Raw genomic sequence first — 17,952 nt, 5'->3', positions numbered from 1 at the left:
CGCGGGCCTTGTAGGCATCTTTATGTGTCATGTAGACATTGTCCAGGATGTTACCTCCTCTGGTGGCAAAGTTGATATGTCTATGTAATTTTGGAAACACACTCTTGGGGTTTGCATGGTTAAAGTCCCCCGCCAGAATGAGGAAGGCATCTGGGTGGGCTGTCTGCTGCTCACTGATGTGATGGTAGAGTTCATTCAGTGCCTCACTCCTGTTGTTAATGGAGGTGGGAGGGATGTATACTGCCACCAGCATTATGGCAGAAAACTCCCTGGGCAGGTAGAATGGCCGGCATCTGATGATCATAAGCTCCACCAGAGGAGAGCAGTGTGTGCAGACCACACCAAGCATCCCTGATGTAAACACAGAGTCCCCCGCCGCGGGTCTTCCCCCCCTCGACGAGCACTCTGTCAGCCCGGTAGCGTGTTAGCCAGTCCAGCAGAATGGCACAGTCCGGGACATTGTCAGTGAGCCATGTTTCCACAAATACGAAGACACAACACTCATCCACAGACTTAGCTGATGATCAGAGCAGGCGGATATAGTCCAGTTATTTGTCCATCAAGTGTACGTTGGTGAGTGTGATGGTTGGGATAGCCGGCCTGTTCATTCTTGGTTCTTTTGAGCTTGTTAAACACTTGGGCCAACTTTTTTTGTTTTGTAATACGTATGCCATAAAAAGGCGGCACAGTGGCGCAGTAAGTATCGCTATTGCTAGACAACAAGGTGGTTCCGGGCATGTGTCCCGCTCTGTTCGGAGTTTGCATGTTCCCCACGTGTCTACCTGGGTTTTCTGCGGGTTCTCCAGCTTCCTCCCACCTCCAAAAACATGCGCTTCAGGTTAACTGGCCATTCCAAATTGCCCGTAGGTGTGAGTGTGTGCGTGCATGTTTGTCTGTGTCTCTGTGACTTCGCGGTGCACTGGTATCAAGCCAGGAGTTTCCCCCACCTCAGTAAGCTGGGATAGGCTCCATCACCCTCCTACCCACCTCCAAAACATGCACTTCATGTTAATTGGCTGGTTTTAAATTAACCTGAAGCGCATTCAGGTTAAATTGCTGGACCCTAACCCCGCCACAAGTCCCCTGGGTTAAGCTCCGGCAACCCCGTGACAGTGGAAGAAAAGGGTACTGAAGATGAATGAATGCCATAAAAATAAATTTGACATGTAACGATAAATTTAAGAGCCAAATAAGGGTTCTTAAGGCTTATCTAAATATCCTAGAATGTATGGGGTCAAACTCCATACCAATTGAGATTACCATTGCAAGCAAGTCAATGTGTAAACTTCCATACTATTGACTATTTGTTTGTAAAATGGAAACTTGCTCAGAAGTGTTTTCAAATGTTGGGGTAAATTTGATGTGTATTCACAGCTCACTTTCCACAGCACGTACAGTATATTGTATGTACATATTGTGTATTTCCCAGTTTGGGATCATTAAAGTACATCTAATATCTAATATAGAATGCACAGGAATTATATATTGGATGCCAAATTCTTTGACATGTGCTTCAAAGATTCATATATTTGCTCCATCTTTTCCCATTGAATCTTTTGCAGTAAGCACATATAAAAGTTACAACTGGAAGATGAAATAGATTTGTCCAGTGTTATTTAAAGTCCTCAAATTACAAAACACAGTGGGTACTCTGGCTTCCTCCCACCTCCAAAAACATGCGCTTTAGACTGATTGGTTGGTCCCAAATTTCTCATAGGTGTGAGTGTGTGTGTGTTAAGTCTGTGTATATATGTGGCTCCGCGGTGCACAGGCATTGCGTCTGGAGTGACAGCTGTCTCACACCCCCAGTGGGCTGGGATAGGCTTCAGTACCATGCGACCCACGACAGCAGACAAAAGTGGGTATAGAAAATGGTGTGTAGTTTCAATTAATTATCTATCTTGAATGCAATATTTGCAAGCCTTCCATTTTCCTCAAATACATTTCTTCACGCGTACATGTGTACCCCATCTGAGCAGTGCCTAATTTCCAGGAGACATATCACAACCCAGCATATTAAACTGCACCTAGCCTGAAGAGACATCCTGGGAAGAGAGCGTTGGGAAGAAACTGTTACAGTAGACCAGGTCAATATTTCAAATGCTGGATTACAGAACAAACTCCAGAGTGCTGGAGTCTTGGTCTTTTTGAATATGTGCGATTTCATCTTGGTTTTTCCCAAGAGAGCAATATTGTTGTTGATGCAGGTTGATCTGGTGGCAGAATTAAACAAAACGTTACCTCATGGATTATGATGAAACTCGGCACGTGCCATCGAAGAAATCATCAATGTTTGAAATACAGTCACAATACACTTGTGCAAAACACGTTGGAAGATGTAAATACAAAAAATACAACAATGTTCAAGTCATCTTTGACATTTTATTGCAGAAACATCATATGCTATTTGTGATCTTAGACTTCTCTAAATTAAAATAAAAAGGGTTTTAAAAACAAATAATTTGTAATTTGTATCCCCCAAATTACATTTGGGGGATTTCATACAGATTGCACACATAAACAAGGCTTCATCACCACTTTTTTGGAAACAGACATGACTTTAAATTGCCGTAGAACTCATGTTTTGCTCCTAGGGGGTTTTGAGTGTGTAGCCTGGTTATGAGCTGCTTGGATCGTAACTCTGAATAATTTAGCCAATACCTTCTTTGTATTTTTAATATGGTCAGAAAAAACAATTGCTTATGTGATCCGAAAAGAGGAGCAAAAATTTTGTTAAAGTGCCGTTTAAAGTGTTCCTTCTTCAAAATGTTGCATTAAATATTTTTTGGCAATGTTAAAAATACATATAAATATATCCATTCATTTCTAGATACTGTTCTTTTCTTTTTTCACTGTAGGAAAATAGCCCCCATTAGTGTTTTGCTATCATATAAAGTTTTTGTATTAATATCATTGATGAATTATAATTAAATATGCTGTTGTGTATTTTAATTCATAGTAATGCATAATAACATTAGCATGTGAAGAGCATCATAGCCCCTTGAGAACCATGTATGCTTTTTAAATTGCATAACGTGATTGCTCTGCAGTGCACCGGCGTCGTGCTCAGGGTGTCCCTGGAGTGTCTACCGCAAGTCAGCTGGGTTAGGATCCAGCAACCCCCGTGATCCGCCAAAAGAAGAGTAAGCGGTACATGAATAAGCGGTATGAATGAGTAACTTTTGACAAAGAAACACTTAAAATTTCAGAATAGATGGAAAAATTCCAAACCAAATTTAGGGACACCTGGTATTCACTGGGCATTGAAAGCCACTAAACTGTTGAATAAATGTAATGGCAGAAAAGAAGTTTTCCTTAGTTCTTCTGGTTAACAGATTAAGCTTACATGAACAAATGAGGTTGTTTCTAGTATATCTAAAGTTAAGCATATTTAAACTGAATTTTTACATTTACTTGTTAGAAACATATAAGGAGCCAAGCAGAACAGAGCAGACGGATCTTCATGTAATGTGAACTAGTGTACTCAGATCATCGTCCAGCAGCAGGTTTAGTTAAGGAAGAAGTGTTGAAGAACTACACTGATAGTTGCCAGGATCATCCCTGCTGCCAATGCAGAGGCACGTTCTGGAGCTGCAAAAGAGGAGATACAGTTTACCTTACGTACATTTCAGATAGGGTTTAACTTTAAGACAAGCTGCTAGAAATTAAGTTTTAGTCTAGTATGGGTAGCAAGTTAAAGAAAGACACATCTACAGTAGTAAAGAGGATTTTCTTTTAACTAGCTGTTTGATGGCTGAATAGTGATGGTTTAAAGTACCTCTTAGTGGCAGACTGAAATTAAAAACTCAATTGTCATCCTACTGCCTGGCTACACAGAAAGTCTGTTGCACTACCACCTGACTACAGAGTAGCATCTATCTACTGGCAGGCAGACATTATCTGCATAACACCACCAAAAACCTTATGTTGATGGGGATTCCGACCTTTTCAATGGCATGATGAGTAACTAAGAAAAACCCATCTTCTTGCTGATAGTCCCATTCATATAGTACGACACTAAAACTTTCATTGCAGTTAAAAAGTCCCTGGAGTGGGGAACGATTATGTTATTAAATATGATAAAGTGTTTTTGAAGATAGCATCTTACCATGGGCAGTAATATTTATGGGAGGAATTGTAATGTTTACAACTTGTTCAGGAATAGGAACCACAAGATCAATTCGGTCAGTGGTGACAATAAATACTCTGGTAAACAGGGTCGTCACAAGCATTGTCTCATTCAACGTGGCATTGCACAAATTGGGGCATGTTGCAGAAGCTGACAGAGGGATACACAAATTGATTGAACACCTGAAAAACACCTGAAAAACACAAAATGAATGGATAGTTAAAGTATAAATTGACAGCTCTTGAACAGTGAACAACTTTACAAAGGATTGCATAAGATGAGCTCCTAGGTGAAAGAATGCAGAAATCAGGTACGTGCAGTCAGTTGAGGCACGGCCTCACCTGCCATCATGAAAGAAAAAAAATGGGAAAATGGAAGAAATAAATTAAATGGTTATATTTATCCAGTGATGTGCATTATAAAAATATTTTCCATTTAACGTCACCAATTTTAGATTATTTTTACTCAAAATTGCCAAATTTTCACATTTACTGCTGAAATACTGAACCAGAGACCTGCGGTGAGGCACCAGCCAGCCAAGCCTGACCATGGATTGAACAATGACTCGACTAGCTGTGCTGGTATGCTATACAGTCAGACCGTAATGCTATCTCTCTATATGTCGCTATTAAAATGTTCAAACACGTTTGCTCTATAAACTGAATTTCCATAGTTTAGCTAATGTATATAATGGACAGTGTTTTTTTGTCAATAACTGCATGTGTGTAACGTCTTTCTTGAGTTGAGCGGTCCTGAAACTGGGAAGAGGCATTAAGTGAGGCACGCAGTTCTCTTCCCTCAGGTAGGAGGCGCTGGTGATCTCAGGGATTCTTCTTGGGACTCCTCGGCCACAGATTGAGTGACAGCAAGCTCCAATCTATAGGCAGCAAGTCAGGTGCAGCAATTCACTTGTTTTTTTCCACTCACCTTGCCTTACTATAAAAATGGAGGATCTCAATTCAACTCAAAACTTTTTCAATGCTTTTGTTCAGAAGGAGCGGCGCATGGACTTCATTTATAAGTACCGGTAAGCATAACATATGAACGGACGTGTAGGTAACAACATAACGGTTTTTTAAAAATCAAATGTACTTATTTGTGTGTTACTGTTTGTACGTTTAAATAATTCTGCTATGAGACTTGAAAAATAACCCACTCACTGTTGCTTATTAAATGGTGAATAAGCTAAACTGTAGGTTCATGTGTTTGTAAATCTAATTCTGATTAAATCAGTGTCTCACCAGCCATGAACCTCACCGCACGTCAATGGCAAAAATGTGTAGTAAGATTGAGTTAGATTTTTCTTACTCGAGCCACAACCAAAGAATCACCCAGGCCTTTACAGTAAACCTTACCACAGTTTCACCATGTTATTCTCATGATGTGAAAATGGTAGTCAGGGTATCTTCAGTCAGTTGACTGTGCAAAATTGAATAGCAATTCATCCAATTGATGTAAAGATAATTCTGAAGATCACACAGAGCTAACAATCAGTCAATTATTCAGATCCCTAAGTAATTCAGCATGACCAAACAAATCAGAAAATATATATGGAACTACTTTTCCATTACAGGATTGAATAGAATTCCCCTGCAGAACTGTATTGTGTGTTTCAAATGAGGATACATACCGATTGTGCTTCATTTTCGTTTGAGAGTTCAATACGGTATGTGATCGAATTGGATGTTGTTGAAATTACTTGTATTGCCATGCTGGTATCCAAACACCTGAAAGAATAATGTGGGGGGAAAAAAACCTCTTATGATATGCTTGAAAGACAAAAGTGACCAAAGTAAAGTCAATTTTCAGATTATTCCAAATATCTGTGCAAGGATTTCAAAGGAAACAACTTGAATGCCACTAACCCTCTTTCCACAATAGGTACGAATTGTGCAAAGTCCGCCGTCTCAGACATGATACAGTTGGACACCACCAACTGGGCATCTTGAGCCAAGCTATCAGCCGTCACAGTCACATCCAACATGTCGATCATGGCTGTTTGTCGCTGTAACCTCGTGGCCGGCTCTGGTAAAGTGATTATTATCCTAACTTCTACTTCACCAAAGACCTCCAGTTCAGAAGGTAAGCTAACGTTATACGGTGGTCCTGTGGCTAAAATTTGAGGTAGTCTGCAGGCCAGAGGAAACATGAGGAGCTGCTGACGGGTGATCACAGTTGTGGGAAGTGCACTTCGCAAGGTGTTAGTGAAAATCAACTCAGAATTAGTGTTCTGCAAAAAACAAAGAAAGAGATTGGGGTGAGGAAAAACATACTTGAGATTCTTATGCAAATATATATGCAATGAAGATGCCACTGCAGCACAACATAAACCCGCCATTTTCACCAAAACTCATGCCCCAAGTGTTGGTGCTACTGTATGTAGTGAGGAAAAATAATGGCACATAAATCATTCAAAAAAGACTTGTGTTGACTTTTGTGGCTGAACATGACCCTCTTATTGTAACACACAAATTAACCATCATTCTAAAAGAATTGGGAACTTATGTGAAACATTACTGAGACTGAATGCAATAATTTTAAACCTACACAAAATTGAAAGCAGCGTAGAAAATGACATTCAATGTTCAAACTACCATACAATATTTTTTTATTTATTTATGAATATAATCTTATTCTGAATTTGAGGCCTGCAACATGTTTCGAAAAATTGTGAGGGGTCTGGATGCAGCCAGGTCAGTGTGTGAATAGAATGTGATTGTGAATACATCTTCAATAACTAAGTGATAAAAAGCATTGTGTCATTTTCACAAACACCCCTCCCCCCAAGCTCACACCCCACGGCACTACAGAGGCTGACTTTTGAACTTTAGTCTGGTATCAATGTGGACAGCTTATTTCCTCCCTGATTCACAACCATTTGAAATGTGGACTCGTCCAGCCACAGACACTTTACCGCGTCACTCGATCTCAGATGAACACATATCCAGAAAAGTTGGATGTTGTTTTACCGTTGTGGAGACAGAGATGAACTGTGCTGACATTTTTCTAAGGTGTTCCTGAGCCCATGTGGTGAAATGTTTAACAGTCATGATGGTTTTTGATGCTGTGAGGAGGATCCAGCAGTCGAACATGCAGGGTAGGTTTCCTTCCTTACCTCTTACTACTGGAATTTCTCCAGATTCTCAGGATCTTTTGATGACATTGAGGTTTATAAATGGTGAAATGCTATCTAACAAATTCATGCTGAGAAATGGAAACATATTGCGGCGTAAAATTCAGAATGAGCATGCATTTAGGAAAATAAATGAAGTTGATGAGACATATTGTCTTCATACTGTTCTAAATTGAAGTGACTATCAAAAGGGATCAGGAGATGATCACAGACCTTAATAATGTGGTTTTACATAGCTACCAAACGTTTTTCAGAAACATGGTGTGTTATATCTGTTATGTACTACTTTTGCAAAACACTCCTAAATTGACAGGAATATGGCTGGTCAAAATAATGAACATATTTTCAGAGTATTACGTGTGGGTATAGAAGAAGGCAGCATGAAATTGCCGTCATGATATCTGTTGATTGAAACAGAGTCTTCTGTGTTTTATGTAAATTAAACAAACCTGCCTTTAAACCAAACCTCCTTTTAGATTAAGATTAATAAAGGTTGTTTTCCTCCAGCTTCTTCGTGTTTGCATATCTTGTTAGAGCTTCCATCAATAACTCAATAACTCATCAATATGTAAGTGTTAGGTAAACGGACTTTTATCCCGACATAAGTCAGCAAAAAATTTATATTATCTTTTTGTGATCGATTTAACAATTCAGTGACTTTTCATTGTCAGGTATGATGACAAAACTCTTATTGGAATTTCAGTTGATTTGATGGACAAAGCCTCTCTTACTCTATGTACGTGTCAGGTAAAAGGAGCGGAAAAGAGATAATCGGATAACAAGAGAGACAAAGGAGCAGATAATCACCAAAGTCTCTGTTCCACAGCCATCGAAGGGGATTTCTGCAGTGATGTGTGTGTCGTTCACGCTGATCGGGCAGGCGGGGTCATTGAGCTGCAGTTGAGTCAGGTTGATACTAGACAGGGAGGTGATCGGGAGCACCAGTGTCATCTCTGTGTTATTGCAAAGGAGCTCTGCAGACAAGAAGCAGGACATTTTTAGAGAAGCAATACATTCTTTCATGTTAAAATGATTTGTTTTAGACTCAAAATATGAATCTAGCAAGTATTGCAAGTATTTTAGAAACCTGTTCCTGGAGGCGGTGAAATCGGTGTATCTGAAAAAAGTAAGAAAGGAATAATAGATGAAATTCACCAACCTACTGTGAGGCTTGGACTTGTGCAGTAATAAAGCATAAATTTGATATTTATGAATGATGTTTCGAAGACGCTTAGGTTCTTACCTTGGTCCAACCACACACATCTAAATTCTGACTGCAGACTGGAGAGAAAAAAATGACAAATCAAATAGTCATACAGTAAAACCTTTCTCTTCATGATATGAGCACTTGACTGGCAGAGTAAGCAGGTTTTTTGTGACTGTATTTTATTTGTATATTTTGAAGGGAAGACAATATAAAAGGGAGGAAATATGGACAAGGGTATTGTGTGACATGGTTCTCCAGCAACCATGACACCCTAAAATTACTTCTTCCACAAGCAGACCCTACAGTATGTACACTATCCAAGAAAACTAAAGGGAATATTTAAATGGAATAAATAATAAATTATTTAAGTTTACAGTCTTGACTGATGTACAACGCATAATTTGTTGAAAACAAAATTATGTAATAATGGTCAATGGACATGGATCAGAGAGTCAGTGAGCTCAAAGACAGTGTGTGTGGCACTTCACAACGTCAGAATGAATGATATTTAACATCCCATAGATGCACAACTGGATTTTGGTCGATGAAACATAAGGTCAGTCACTGCCTCCATCTTCCAGGAACTGCCTACACATTCTGGCTACATGGAACCAGGCAATGGAGGAACCCAGGACCCACTGCACCAGCATAAGGTCAGACATCCTCTGTGGATTTCATCCCAGTACTGAGCAGCAGTCATGGTGCCCTTGGTTATGACATGGAGAACTGTGGGACCTCCACAGATTAGACTTTCCAGACCACTGACGTTACAGACGGAATAACATTCACCTTTCAAACCTGTCACATGTGCTCAGTGTGAACCAGCTCTTATCTGAGAAGAGAATATGGTGCACCTGCTGGTTCTGCCGTTCACTGATGTCCTGATCGGGCCGCATGGTGCTGGGACAAAAACTGATGACAGTCTGGTCAGAACTAGAACCAGTAGTAAGCTGGATTTTTGTTTGTTTGTATTGTCCTGGCAATGCTCCTTCCTTTTCACATACCACGGAGTAGATACCGGTCCTGTCTAGATCTCCTTGTGTAGTCTTTACACAAGGAGACCCTGCACTGGAAGACTCAGTAAAGCTTCTTGTGACCTCATATACTGTATGGATGTATCCTCCTGCAGGAGCAGCACCACCTGTGCAGCCTGATCCGACTACAGGTACCACCTCATTACATCCAATAGTGACAGGAAGACAGAGTAAATGTTGAACAACCAGCTGTGACAGAAAAGGGACGTGGAATTCTCTGTAGCCTTTATATATCGAACCTTTTTGGAGTTAGGGTTACTTTTGCATTACATCTGTTGTGACTTTCATTTGAACCATAGAAGGTGAAAATTATACACGAATCATTTGTGATCACTAAAATATAATAACTTGTTTTCATACAGTGTAAGTGGTCCCTTCAAAAAATTTTTTTTGAGCAGTGTGTATCCAGCTGACTTAGGGGAGAGAGGCGGGGGACACATCATGACACCAGGACACTGTGGAGCCACAGGAACGACAAACCACACACACACACACGCACACACGCACACGCACACGCACACGCACACACACACATTTGTTTTTGTATGAATAAAACAACATACCTCTCTGTATTGGCAGTGACGCAGATGGACAAGAGGCGTGGCAGCATGTTCAAAGTGCGGATCCAGCTGATGGTTGCTGCTGAGCTCTGTGATGAGCTGATGCGGACTTCGGGTGGCCCAACAACTACTACTTCCTGTATGCTGCAAATTGGAATTGGAACAATGTTATTTTGATTGTGTATTTTTGTAAGAGCCTGTACAGCCCTGGTGATTCTATAAGGATGGTTAAATACTCGTTGGATTCGATCTCTTCTGTATTCTGACATCACATGTTTTCCAAAATGCAAACTCAAAGCAGTACGTTTTTTGACAGAACAATATAAAGCGTATATTTAGCGACGCACTTCTCTGTCATGGACATATAGGAGACTTCAAATGTAGCTTCTGTGAAGGGCAGAATTCTTTGTACGCTCGTATGTTCAAGATTGTCGTTTGCCAGAGGTTCTTCGCTGCATCTGGTGCTTGATGCCTCCACTGCAAAGAAAGAACATGTGAAATGTTTGCATGAGTTCAAATTATAAAAGAGTAGCGAAGAGAGGACTCCTGTTAATGTACGAAGGAAATTGGTAGACAGACAGACAGATATAATATCCACTGCTCAGACATAAATGTACATAATAAATACTGGATAAATAAACACCAAAGAGAAAAAAGGAATGACCACAACTTGAACAACTCTAAATGTAATCTCATCAGTGCTGTTTTTGTTTTAACTGCAGTATCTGTTTGTAACCTTAGTGACCCACCGGTGAGGGAGAGCTGCACAGGGACAGCGCTCAGGGGCTCAGGTGACACAGACAGGTCCTCTGCAATTAGGAAGATGAAGTACTGTCCTGCTGATGCATTTCCATTGAATGTTAATGCACAGTTGTCCTGGCAAAAGATATTGGATGAATTATTACGAATATTTGTTAACATACATCATATACAATGTGTGTGTGTGTGTGTGTGTTATTCAGCCTGTGTCAGGTTGACAGGTTTCATAGGGTAAACTGAAAGCCAATAAACTTTTGAAGGGCTGAACAATAAGAGACAATAAAAGAGGGAAGAACCAGCTCTTATTCCTGTTGTGTGAGCGGTGTGTTAGTACGGGAAGGGACGGGGAACTCTAAAATGCTGGCAAATGTCACAAACAATTAAATTTTCCAAATTCTATAACAATAATCATTTCAGAAAGCCAAAAGAAGACCTTGGGTGAGTCATTTTGTAAGTAATTTAAGGGCTAAGTCGAATTTAAATTAACTTCCTCCTCAGAAGGTTGTTGATGTATTTTTAAGAGCTTGTTGGGAAGCTGTCATTGAGACCTGTTGAGTGAGAGTGCTGCTGCTCCCTCTGTTAGGACTGCTTTAACTCCGGGCCCTACCCTATACCAGCAGAGACCATTAATCACGCAATTCTAGTTTCTCTTCATTGCTGAGGTACACTGAACCTATCACAAGAGGTTATTACATAGATGACGCATCACCAACACACAACACATGAAACATTATTATGATTAAAGGGTTACATAGTGTGGTTGGGTTTTTATCTATCTTGAGAAAAATTCAAGTGGAACTACATTAGAACCAGATTCACTGTCATGCATACTTTTGACAATGCTTAGAAGTTCAATTTAACTAGATTAAACTCAAAAATAAACTAATATCCCTGTAACTGAAACTGTAATGCTTTGTTTCTTTCATTAAGTTACATTTTGCCTGAGAAATAAAGAAATATTGACACAATTTTCTCACAAGGTTAAAGAAATTCAATTCTGCATCTGTTCTTCAGACAGGAAACTGAGTAACAAACCAGTTATTTAAGTATGATTTTTTTTTAATGTATCTATCCTTCCGTTTATCAGTTATATTTATTTCATTTATTATTTTATACCACTCCAGAATCAAACTAAAAAAGTGGATTTGAACTTGATTGTTCAAAACTTTGTTTTTGTTGATATTTGAATTGTTTGATAGTGTACACCTACTACTTCAAATCAAACTGAAACTCACCCCATCCAGCTCTATAAAGGGATGTGGAGCGCAGTCGACACACTCCCCTTGGTCTCCATCTGCAAACCGGCATTGTACCGTGTCTCTGTCAAGGTCTCTCACTGACAAAGTGAAGTGCTGGGGGCAGTTCTCCCGACCCCTGATCCCATTGCACAACAAGAAACAGAAACAAAGAAGTAATCAGTAAGAAAGACATTAACAACAACAACAAGACCAGCCTAACGTTACAGCTGATCTGATGGTTATCGCTGATTCTCTCTTCTTCTCTTCTCTCTAACTCTTAAAGCCTGATGATCACAACCAATAGAGACAAATATCAAAAGTACCAAAAAACGGCCAAAATAGGTCAGGGGTCTAAGGGTTAAAGTATACTGCTTTCTTTCTGCACAACAAGGATCAGTTTCAGAATTCATTCAGTTGTTAATCTATTAGGCTTTATTTCTTCTTGACTACCTGTAATCATATGTAACTTATATTTCTTGCTTTGAAACTTGAACTTGTATTTTTAATTATATTATTTTAGATAATCTTCCATGATACAATCAGCAAATTACATTATGTTATGTTTTGTCATCCACGATGCACTGGTGTCGAGCCCAGAGTGTACCCTGCCTCAAGTCCCTGGTCTGCTGGGTTAGGCTCCAGTTACCCTGGGACCTGACAACGAATGAATGAATGTTTTGTTGTCTTGCTGTACTATGTTGTGTTTTATGTTATGCTGTTCGTCAAGTTATGTATTTTATGTTATTTAAATTCACTAGACCATTTTGGACACAGGAGGATCATGGTTATAACACAGGTGTGTGTGATTCTTAGGGAGGGAATTACCGTAGTGGAGGAGGGAGAGCAACAAACGGAGGCCGGTTGAAGTTTCCAGTGATTTCATGAATACTCGGTCCTGCATTTATAAATGCAAAAATCTCTGTGTTGGACCTGAGTATGGGTATGGAAAAGGAAAAGATGTGGGTATGAATAACTGAATGACATTAAATAACCCATTAGTTTAAACAAAGAGCACGGTAGATCAGGAAGCATATCAGGTGTTAAATACAACAGTAAAACAGAAACTTGGAGACCACATGACCTACTTGAGTTAACCCTAAAAGCAAAGTTTAGACATTGTCCAACAAATCACAGGAAAATGCAAAAAAGTTTCAGTCACATGATTGAAACAGGAGAATGAAAAGGGCCACATGCGAAAAAGGTGAAGAATCAGAACCAGATTTTTAAGGGAAATTGCTTTTTGTCATAGTTGCACTACTCCAGAAAGAACTATAGAAAAAATTAGAATCAGAAAAAATTTAAGAATAACGATCTAGTAATAAATAGACAATAATAGACAATAAATAAAAGAATATGAAGGTGTATACAGGTATGTACAATTTTTTGTGTCCAAACTTCCATTTGTCCTGGAATAAAGGTGCAGAACAGCTGATAAATTTAAGGTGTTTGTGACGGTGCTCGGAAGACTCCTACCCTAAAGTGATGGTTTGGCTGTATTGACTTGGGACAACTTTATACCACTGCCGCACACACCAGCCAGGTATCATGCCGGATGTAGGTGTTGATGTAACGTGGAGGAAACATTCCTCTGCATTAGCACACAGTCCAGATAGCGATGGGCAGGGTAAAGGAGCGAGGACCGTGAAATGAGCCCGCACCTTTGGAAGCACACACACAAAACGTCAGACGCCACAGGTGCAGATTTTGAAACTGAAATGTATAAATTCAACTGAGGGTGAAGAACACTGAGATCAAACTCAGCCTTACACTGATGCTGGCTTGGATTATGTAACTTTTGGATTTTTAAATAATTGAGGAATATTTTCTTTTTTTTATAAGGCATTCATTCATTAGTCCCACAGTGGGAAAATGTCCTTTATTGTGGCAGTATAATCATTATCGGAGGTAAGTTACAGAGACATAGAAGAATGAACAACAAGTAAGATAAATAATTACAAACCAAATTAGTAGTAATATACAGTATACATTATTAGGAATTTGCATTTTACAATTTACAAATTTACACCAGATTCGCAGATTAGCACAGGAACTGTGTGTGTGTGTGTGTGTGTGTGTGTGTGTGTGGTCTCCTGGGAGCCATGCTGGTTGTAAAGTACAACAGCTGCAGGAGGGAAAGACCTGTGACAGCGTTCCTTCACACAGCTTATCCATCATTCTCCTCTCTTTCACCATTTCCACTGAGTTGAGGGCGCAACCTTAAACAGAGCTGGTCTCTTTAATCCACTTGTCCAGTCTCCTCTTATCAGCTGCTGTGATGCTGCCACTCCAGAAAGAATGGCTGAAGCCACCATAGTGTCATATCATGAACTCCTGAGTAGAGAGAGTCTGCTCTGACCTTTTTTATGACACACGGTATCAGAACATTAATCCATAACTTTAACCACAGAGTCCCAGAAGGGAACCTCATGGTTAATTCTTCATATATCTAAGTAATGTAAATGTATCATGATGGGAAATTGTAAAAAAAAAAAAAAGATTTCAAAGTTAGTGACTAGTTGTTGTATACAGCCTGTTTATCTGTAGACCAAACAACTTACTTGAAGATTTCTTGACAGATAATACTAGTTTAAGAACTGTTTTTTAAGTGATGGGTGTTTAATAAGCCTATAAAGCTCCACAATAGAGTGGCTTCACTCACCAGTCTATTCACAGCATGTAGTTGAGGTGATATGTAGGATTAGTGGTATTAAATAGCATCTAAGGCCAGGGTCAATTAGAAGATCAGGACACCACTAAAATTAAAATACTCACACTGACCACTACTGATATCTAATATTTTCATTCCATGTGTAAAACATTTAGCATTTGATTGAATAATCTTAACTATACTCTACTTTGTTATTATTAATACGATGCATTATTGTTTTATAATCCCTAGTCATCTGATTGCTTCATTTGAAAGCAAATTCACCCCCAGGGATAAAGTTAAAGCTGGAGCCAATGAATGGGTTTCATGCTCAAATTCACACTGAATGATTGTTTATTTTTGATGCTTGCGTAGACTAAAAATACACATACTATCCATAGACTTAATTTTAAATTGTTCTTGAATTCACAAATATCATAAAAATATTGGATTTTTTAAAGTCTATGTTTATGAATTCCTGAATAGGTTTTAGTTCAAGAAAAAAAAAAATTAAGTTTGAAATGCAAAGTGAAATGATGACTATATCATTTGTTAATAAGCTAAACATGGTTTCTTTTGGATTACTGTACGCTTTATTGCTGCCCACTTAAAGGCAGTAGTTAGATGCCCACCATGCTCCCTTCACTTTCTTCCAGGGGCACAACGGAGACCGACATCCCCAGAGAAGTGGCTTCGCAGGACAGACCCAACAGGAACAGGGTCAAGCCTTGCAACAGGATTGTCATCGTGATTTTGAGCAGCGTCTCAGCTCGTCAGTCAAACAGCAACGCGGAACCTTTGGGTGACAGAAATATTCAGCATTCAGGACTCATTACTTGATATTAAAGTTGCTGTTAGAATGGAAAGTCATCATTTTGCTCGTAAGCCAAAACAGAGGATATGATATGTTTCATGCGTGTTTAAAGCGTGCTTTAATGAGTTCACAATGTAATGGGCTTTGGTACCTGGACGAGGCTCTTGGATGTCGGTGAAACATGACAAAGACGGCTTGAAAAAAAAGTAATTATTTAAAAAATGTGAGCTAGGTTACAGTAAAGTGCAGACTAATTAGTGAACTGGTTTGTTTGGTGTCTATTCTTAACACCAGTAGATTTAGATGATGTTCCAATCCAGAAGTGGTTGAACCTTGCTTCAGCCTTGTTTTGTGATTATCTCAATACCTTAATGATGAATAAAACAACACAACAAAACAAACGTGTACGAACATTGCTCAGTCTTTATCCTATTCTAACTTGGCAGGAAGTTGTTGCTGAAGCTGAATAAATATTATGACTTTGTTTGGTTGTTATTACGTGAAAATGAGATTATATATTCTAGGAGCAGGTTTTTCATGGTCCATGAGTCGTATTCTTAGGGTTAGACAGTCATTCTGCTAAGTTTATCCACATGATGGGAAAAGTGGGTTGTTTAGTTTTAAAGTAACTAAACTTGCAAAATAGCTGTTGTGTATACTAGACAGTATTTTGATCTCAAAAGTAGTGAAACAGAAAAGCAGAAGACCTAAGACCGAAATTTTAACTTTGTACTCAAGATTAGGAGTAAATTCCACAGTGAAAGAGACCCAGAAGTCAGTTTGATGCATATCATGAATTCATTGAAAATTAGGTGTAGGACCAAATCCCACAAAAATATGAAAATCAATCAATATGGGGGCGGCAGTGGGTCAGTGGTAGAGCGGGTCGTCCAATGTTCACACTCCCGCTCAAAAACACCCGGAGTGTGAGATGACAGTGGGAGGTGTCAGCTCACCTCCTGAGGCGCCCTTGAGCAAGGCACCATCCCCCTTCACAAGTTGCTCATTTGTGTGTTTTACAAGGCTTGTACACGCTAACATATATGCATGTGATTGATTACTAGAGTGTGCTACTAATTTCCCTAGGGGATTATAATCAGTTTATATAAATAAATATATAAGTAAAATACAACAAATGAATAAACCTGCATAAAAGGCACACAGCTAAAGAGGAGGAAGCTGTGTATGAGTAGCAGCAGTCCACATATTTTAGATCTTTTATGAGTCTGGTCATGGGCATTTATGAGGACAACGAACCTTAGAACCTTAAAATAAAAAACGTGAACGTCATGCTGACATACAAGACGCTCCCTGCAATAGAATTAGCTCTGAGTTGTGCGTCAGAGTTTCTTTCATTAGTTTATTATCAAGGGTTGTTTGCTGTTTCTAGATGTAGGTTTTTAAAATGAGGGGAAATTCAAAAGGAGGCCTGTAGGTACCCTAGGCAGCACTTTGGTTTAAATCATTCATCACACATACCAATTGATTTACATTGTCTGTTTTTGTTATTGTACAAAATGTTACGTTTAATGTTCATTTTCTGCTAATCTATGGGTTAAAATATTTTTGTATTTAAATACATATCAAATATGAAGCAATAATGGTATGATCGGATGAACACTCCTTAGTTACTAAGATGAAACAGAACTAATAAAAAGCATAGCCTTCTTCAAGATGAATACTATGCTGTTAACTCCTTCAATAAAATAAAACAAAAGGTACTGTACAGAATCTGTGACATGTCTATTGTTAGTCTTTGGTTAAATTTCAAAGATCCCAGATTAACCTGTAGAAGGTTATGTTGGGATGATCATTCATGGCCAGCTTGATTAACTTTTAGGTGAAATAATTTTCTAAATAGGTAAACACAAACGCACACATCTGAAGAGCATGGAAAAGTGGAAGGTGGGACATTATCAACTTGTGTTCCAAAACATCTTAAACCTTATTAAATAGCGGCACTTTGAAAATTTTCGAACTGTTCAAAATTATCCTATTCTTTTGATCAATACGTTTAACTTTTAACACTGGATATTATCACAAGCAAGTCTGTCAGACACTAATCACATGCTTATAACGGAGGTTTGTCAGATTCATTTTAACCAAACTTTTTAAGAAATCGTTCAGTCTAGAAAACACAAACTCAAACTTGTCTTACAAAAAAAAGAAAGAAAATCCTTTACCTTAAGACGTACTTCTTTTAAACGCTTCAGTGTCCGTTTGTTTATTTAATGGGATCAAACTGGTACTGAGAGCTCATCATACCTGTTGCTACTTTAAGATTGAGGAGCCAGAGGTGGAGTCAACTTAAGGAAGAAATGGAATGGAGATAAACCGGCCTGATTGGACTGTACCAGCTGCTATTACCGAATATATAATCTTTATTCATGTTAATAAGCTGTCCCTTATGCCATAAATTGTAGCTGAAGTG

At 39.0% G+C, this 17,952-nt stretch overlaps 1 protein-coding gene across 1 annotated transcript; it reads right to left on the bottom strand.

Annotated features, from left to right (window-relative positions):
- Positions 1–2,376: 2,376 nt before the first annotated feature.
- On the bottom strand, positions 2,377–17,802 carry LOC137596488 (uncharacterized). The gene is made up of 15 exons (XM_068317082.1): positions 17,705–17,802; positions 15,340–15,503; positions 13,534–13,718; positions 12,886–12,990; positions 12,058–12,196; positions 10,813–10,939; positions 10,411–10,540; positions 10,067–10,207; positions 8,506–8,543; positions 8,350–8,379; positions 8,070–8,236; positions 5,995–6,359; positions 5,760–5,856; positions 4,109–4,322; positions 2,377–3,591 (listed from the first exon to the last, which is right to left on the bottom strand). Exons 2-15 carry the CDS (start codon positions 15,451–15,453, stop codon positions 3,509–3,511), a joined length of 1,935 nt encoding a protein of 644 aa, XP_068173183.1. The 5' UTR covers positions 15,454–15,503; positions 17,705–17,802; the 3' UTR covers positions 2,377–3,508.
- Between the last annotated feature and the right edge of the window lie 150 nt (positions 17,803–17,952).

This window comes from Antennarius striatus, chromosome 1, assembly GCF_040054535.1.
Source record: "Antennarius striatus isolate MH-2024 chromosome 1, ASM4005453v1, whole genome shotgun sequence".
In the NCBI taxonomy this organism is placed as follows: domain Eukaryota; kingdom Metazoa; phylum Chordata; class Actinopteri; order Lophiiformes; family Antennariidae; genus Antennarius; species Antennarius striatus.
This window is presented reverse-complemented; position numbering and strand designations above follow the sequence as displayed.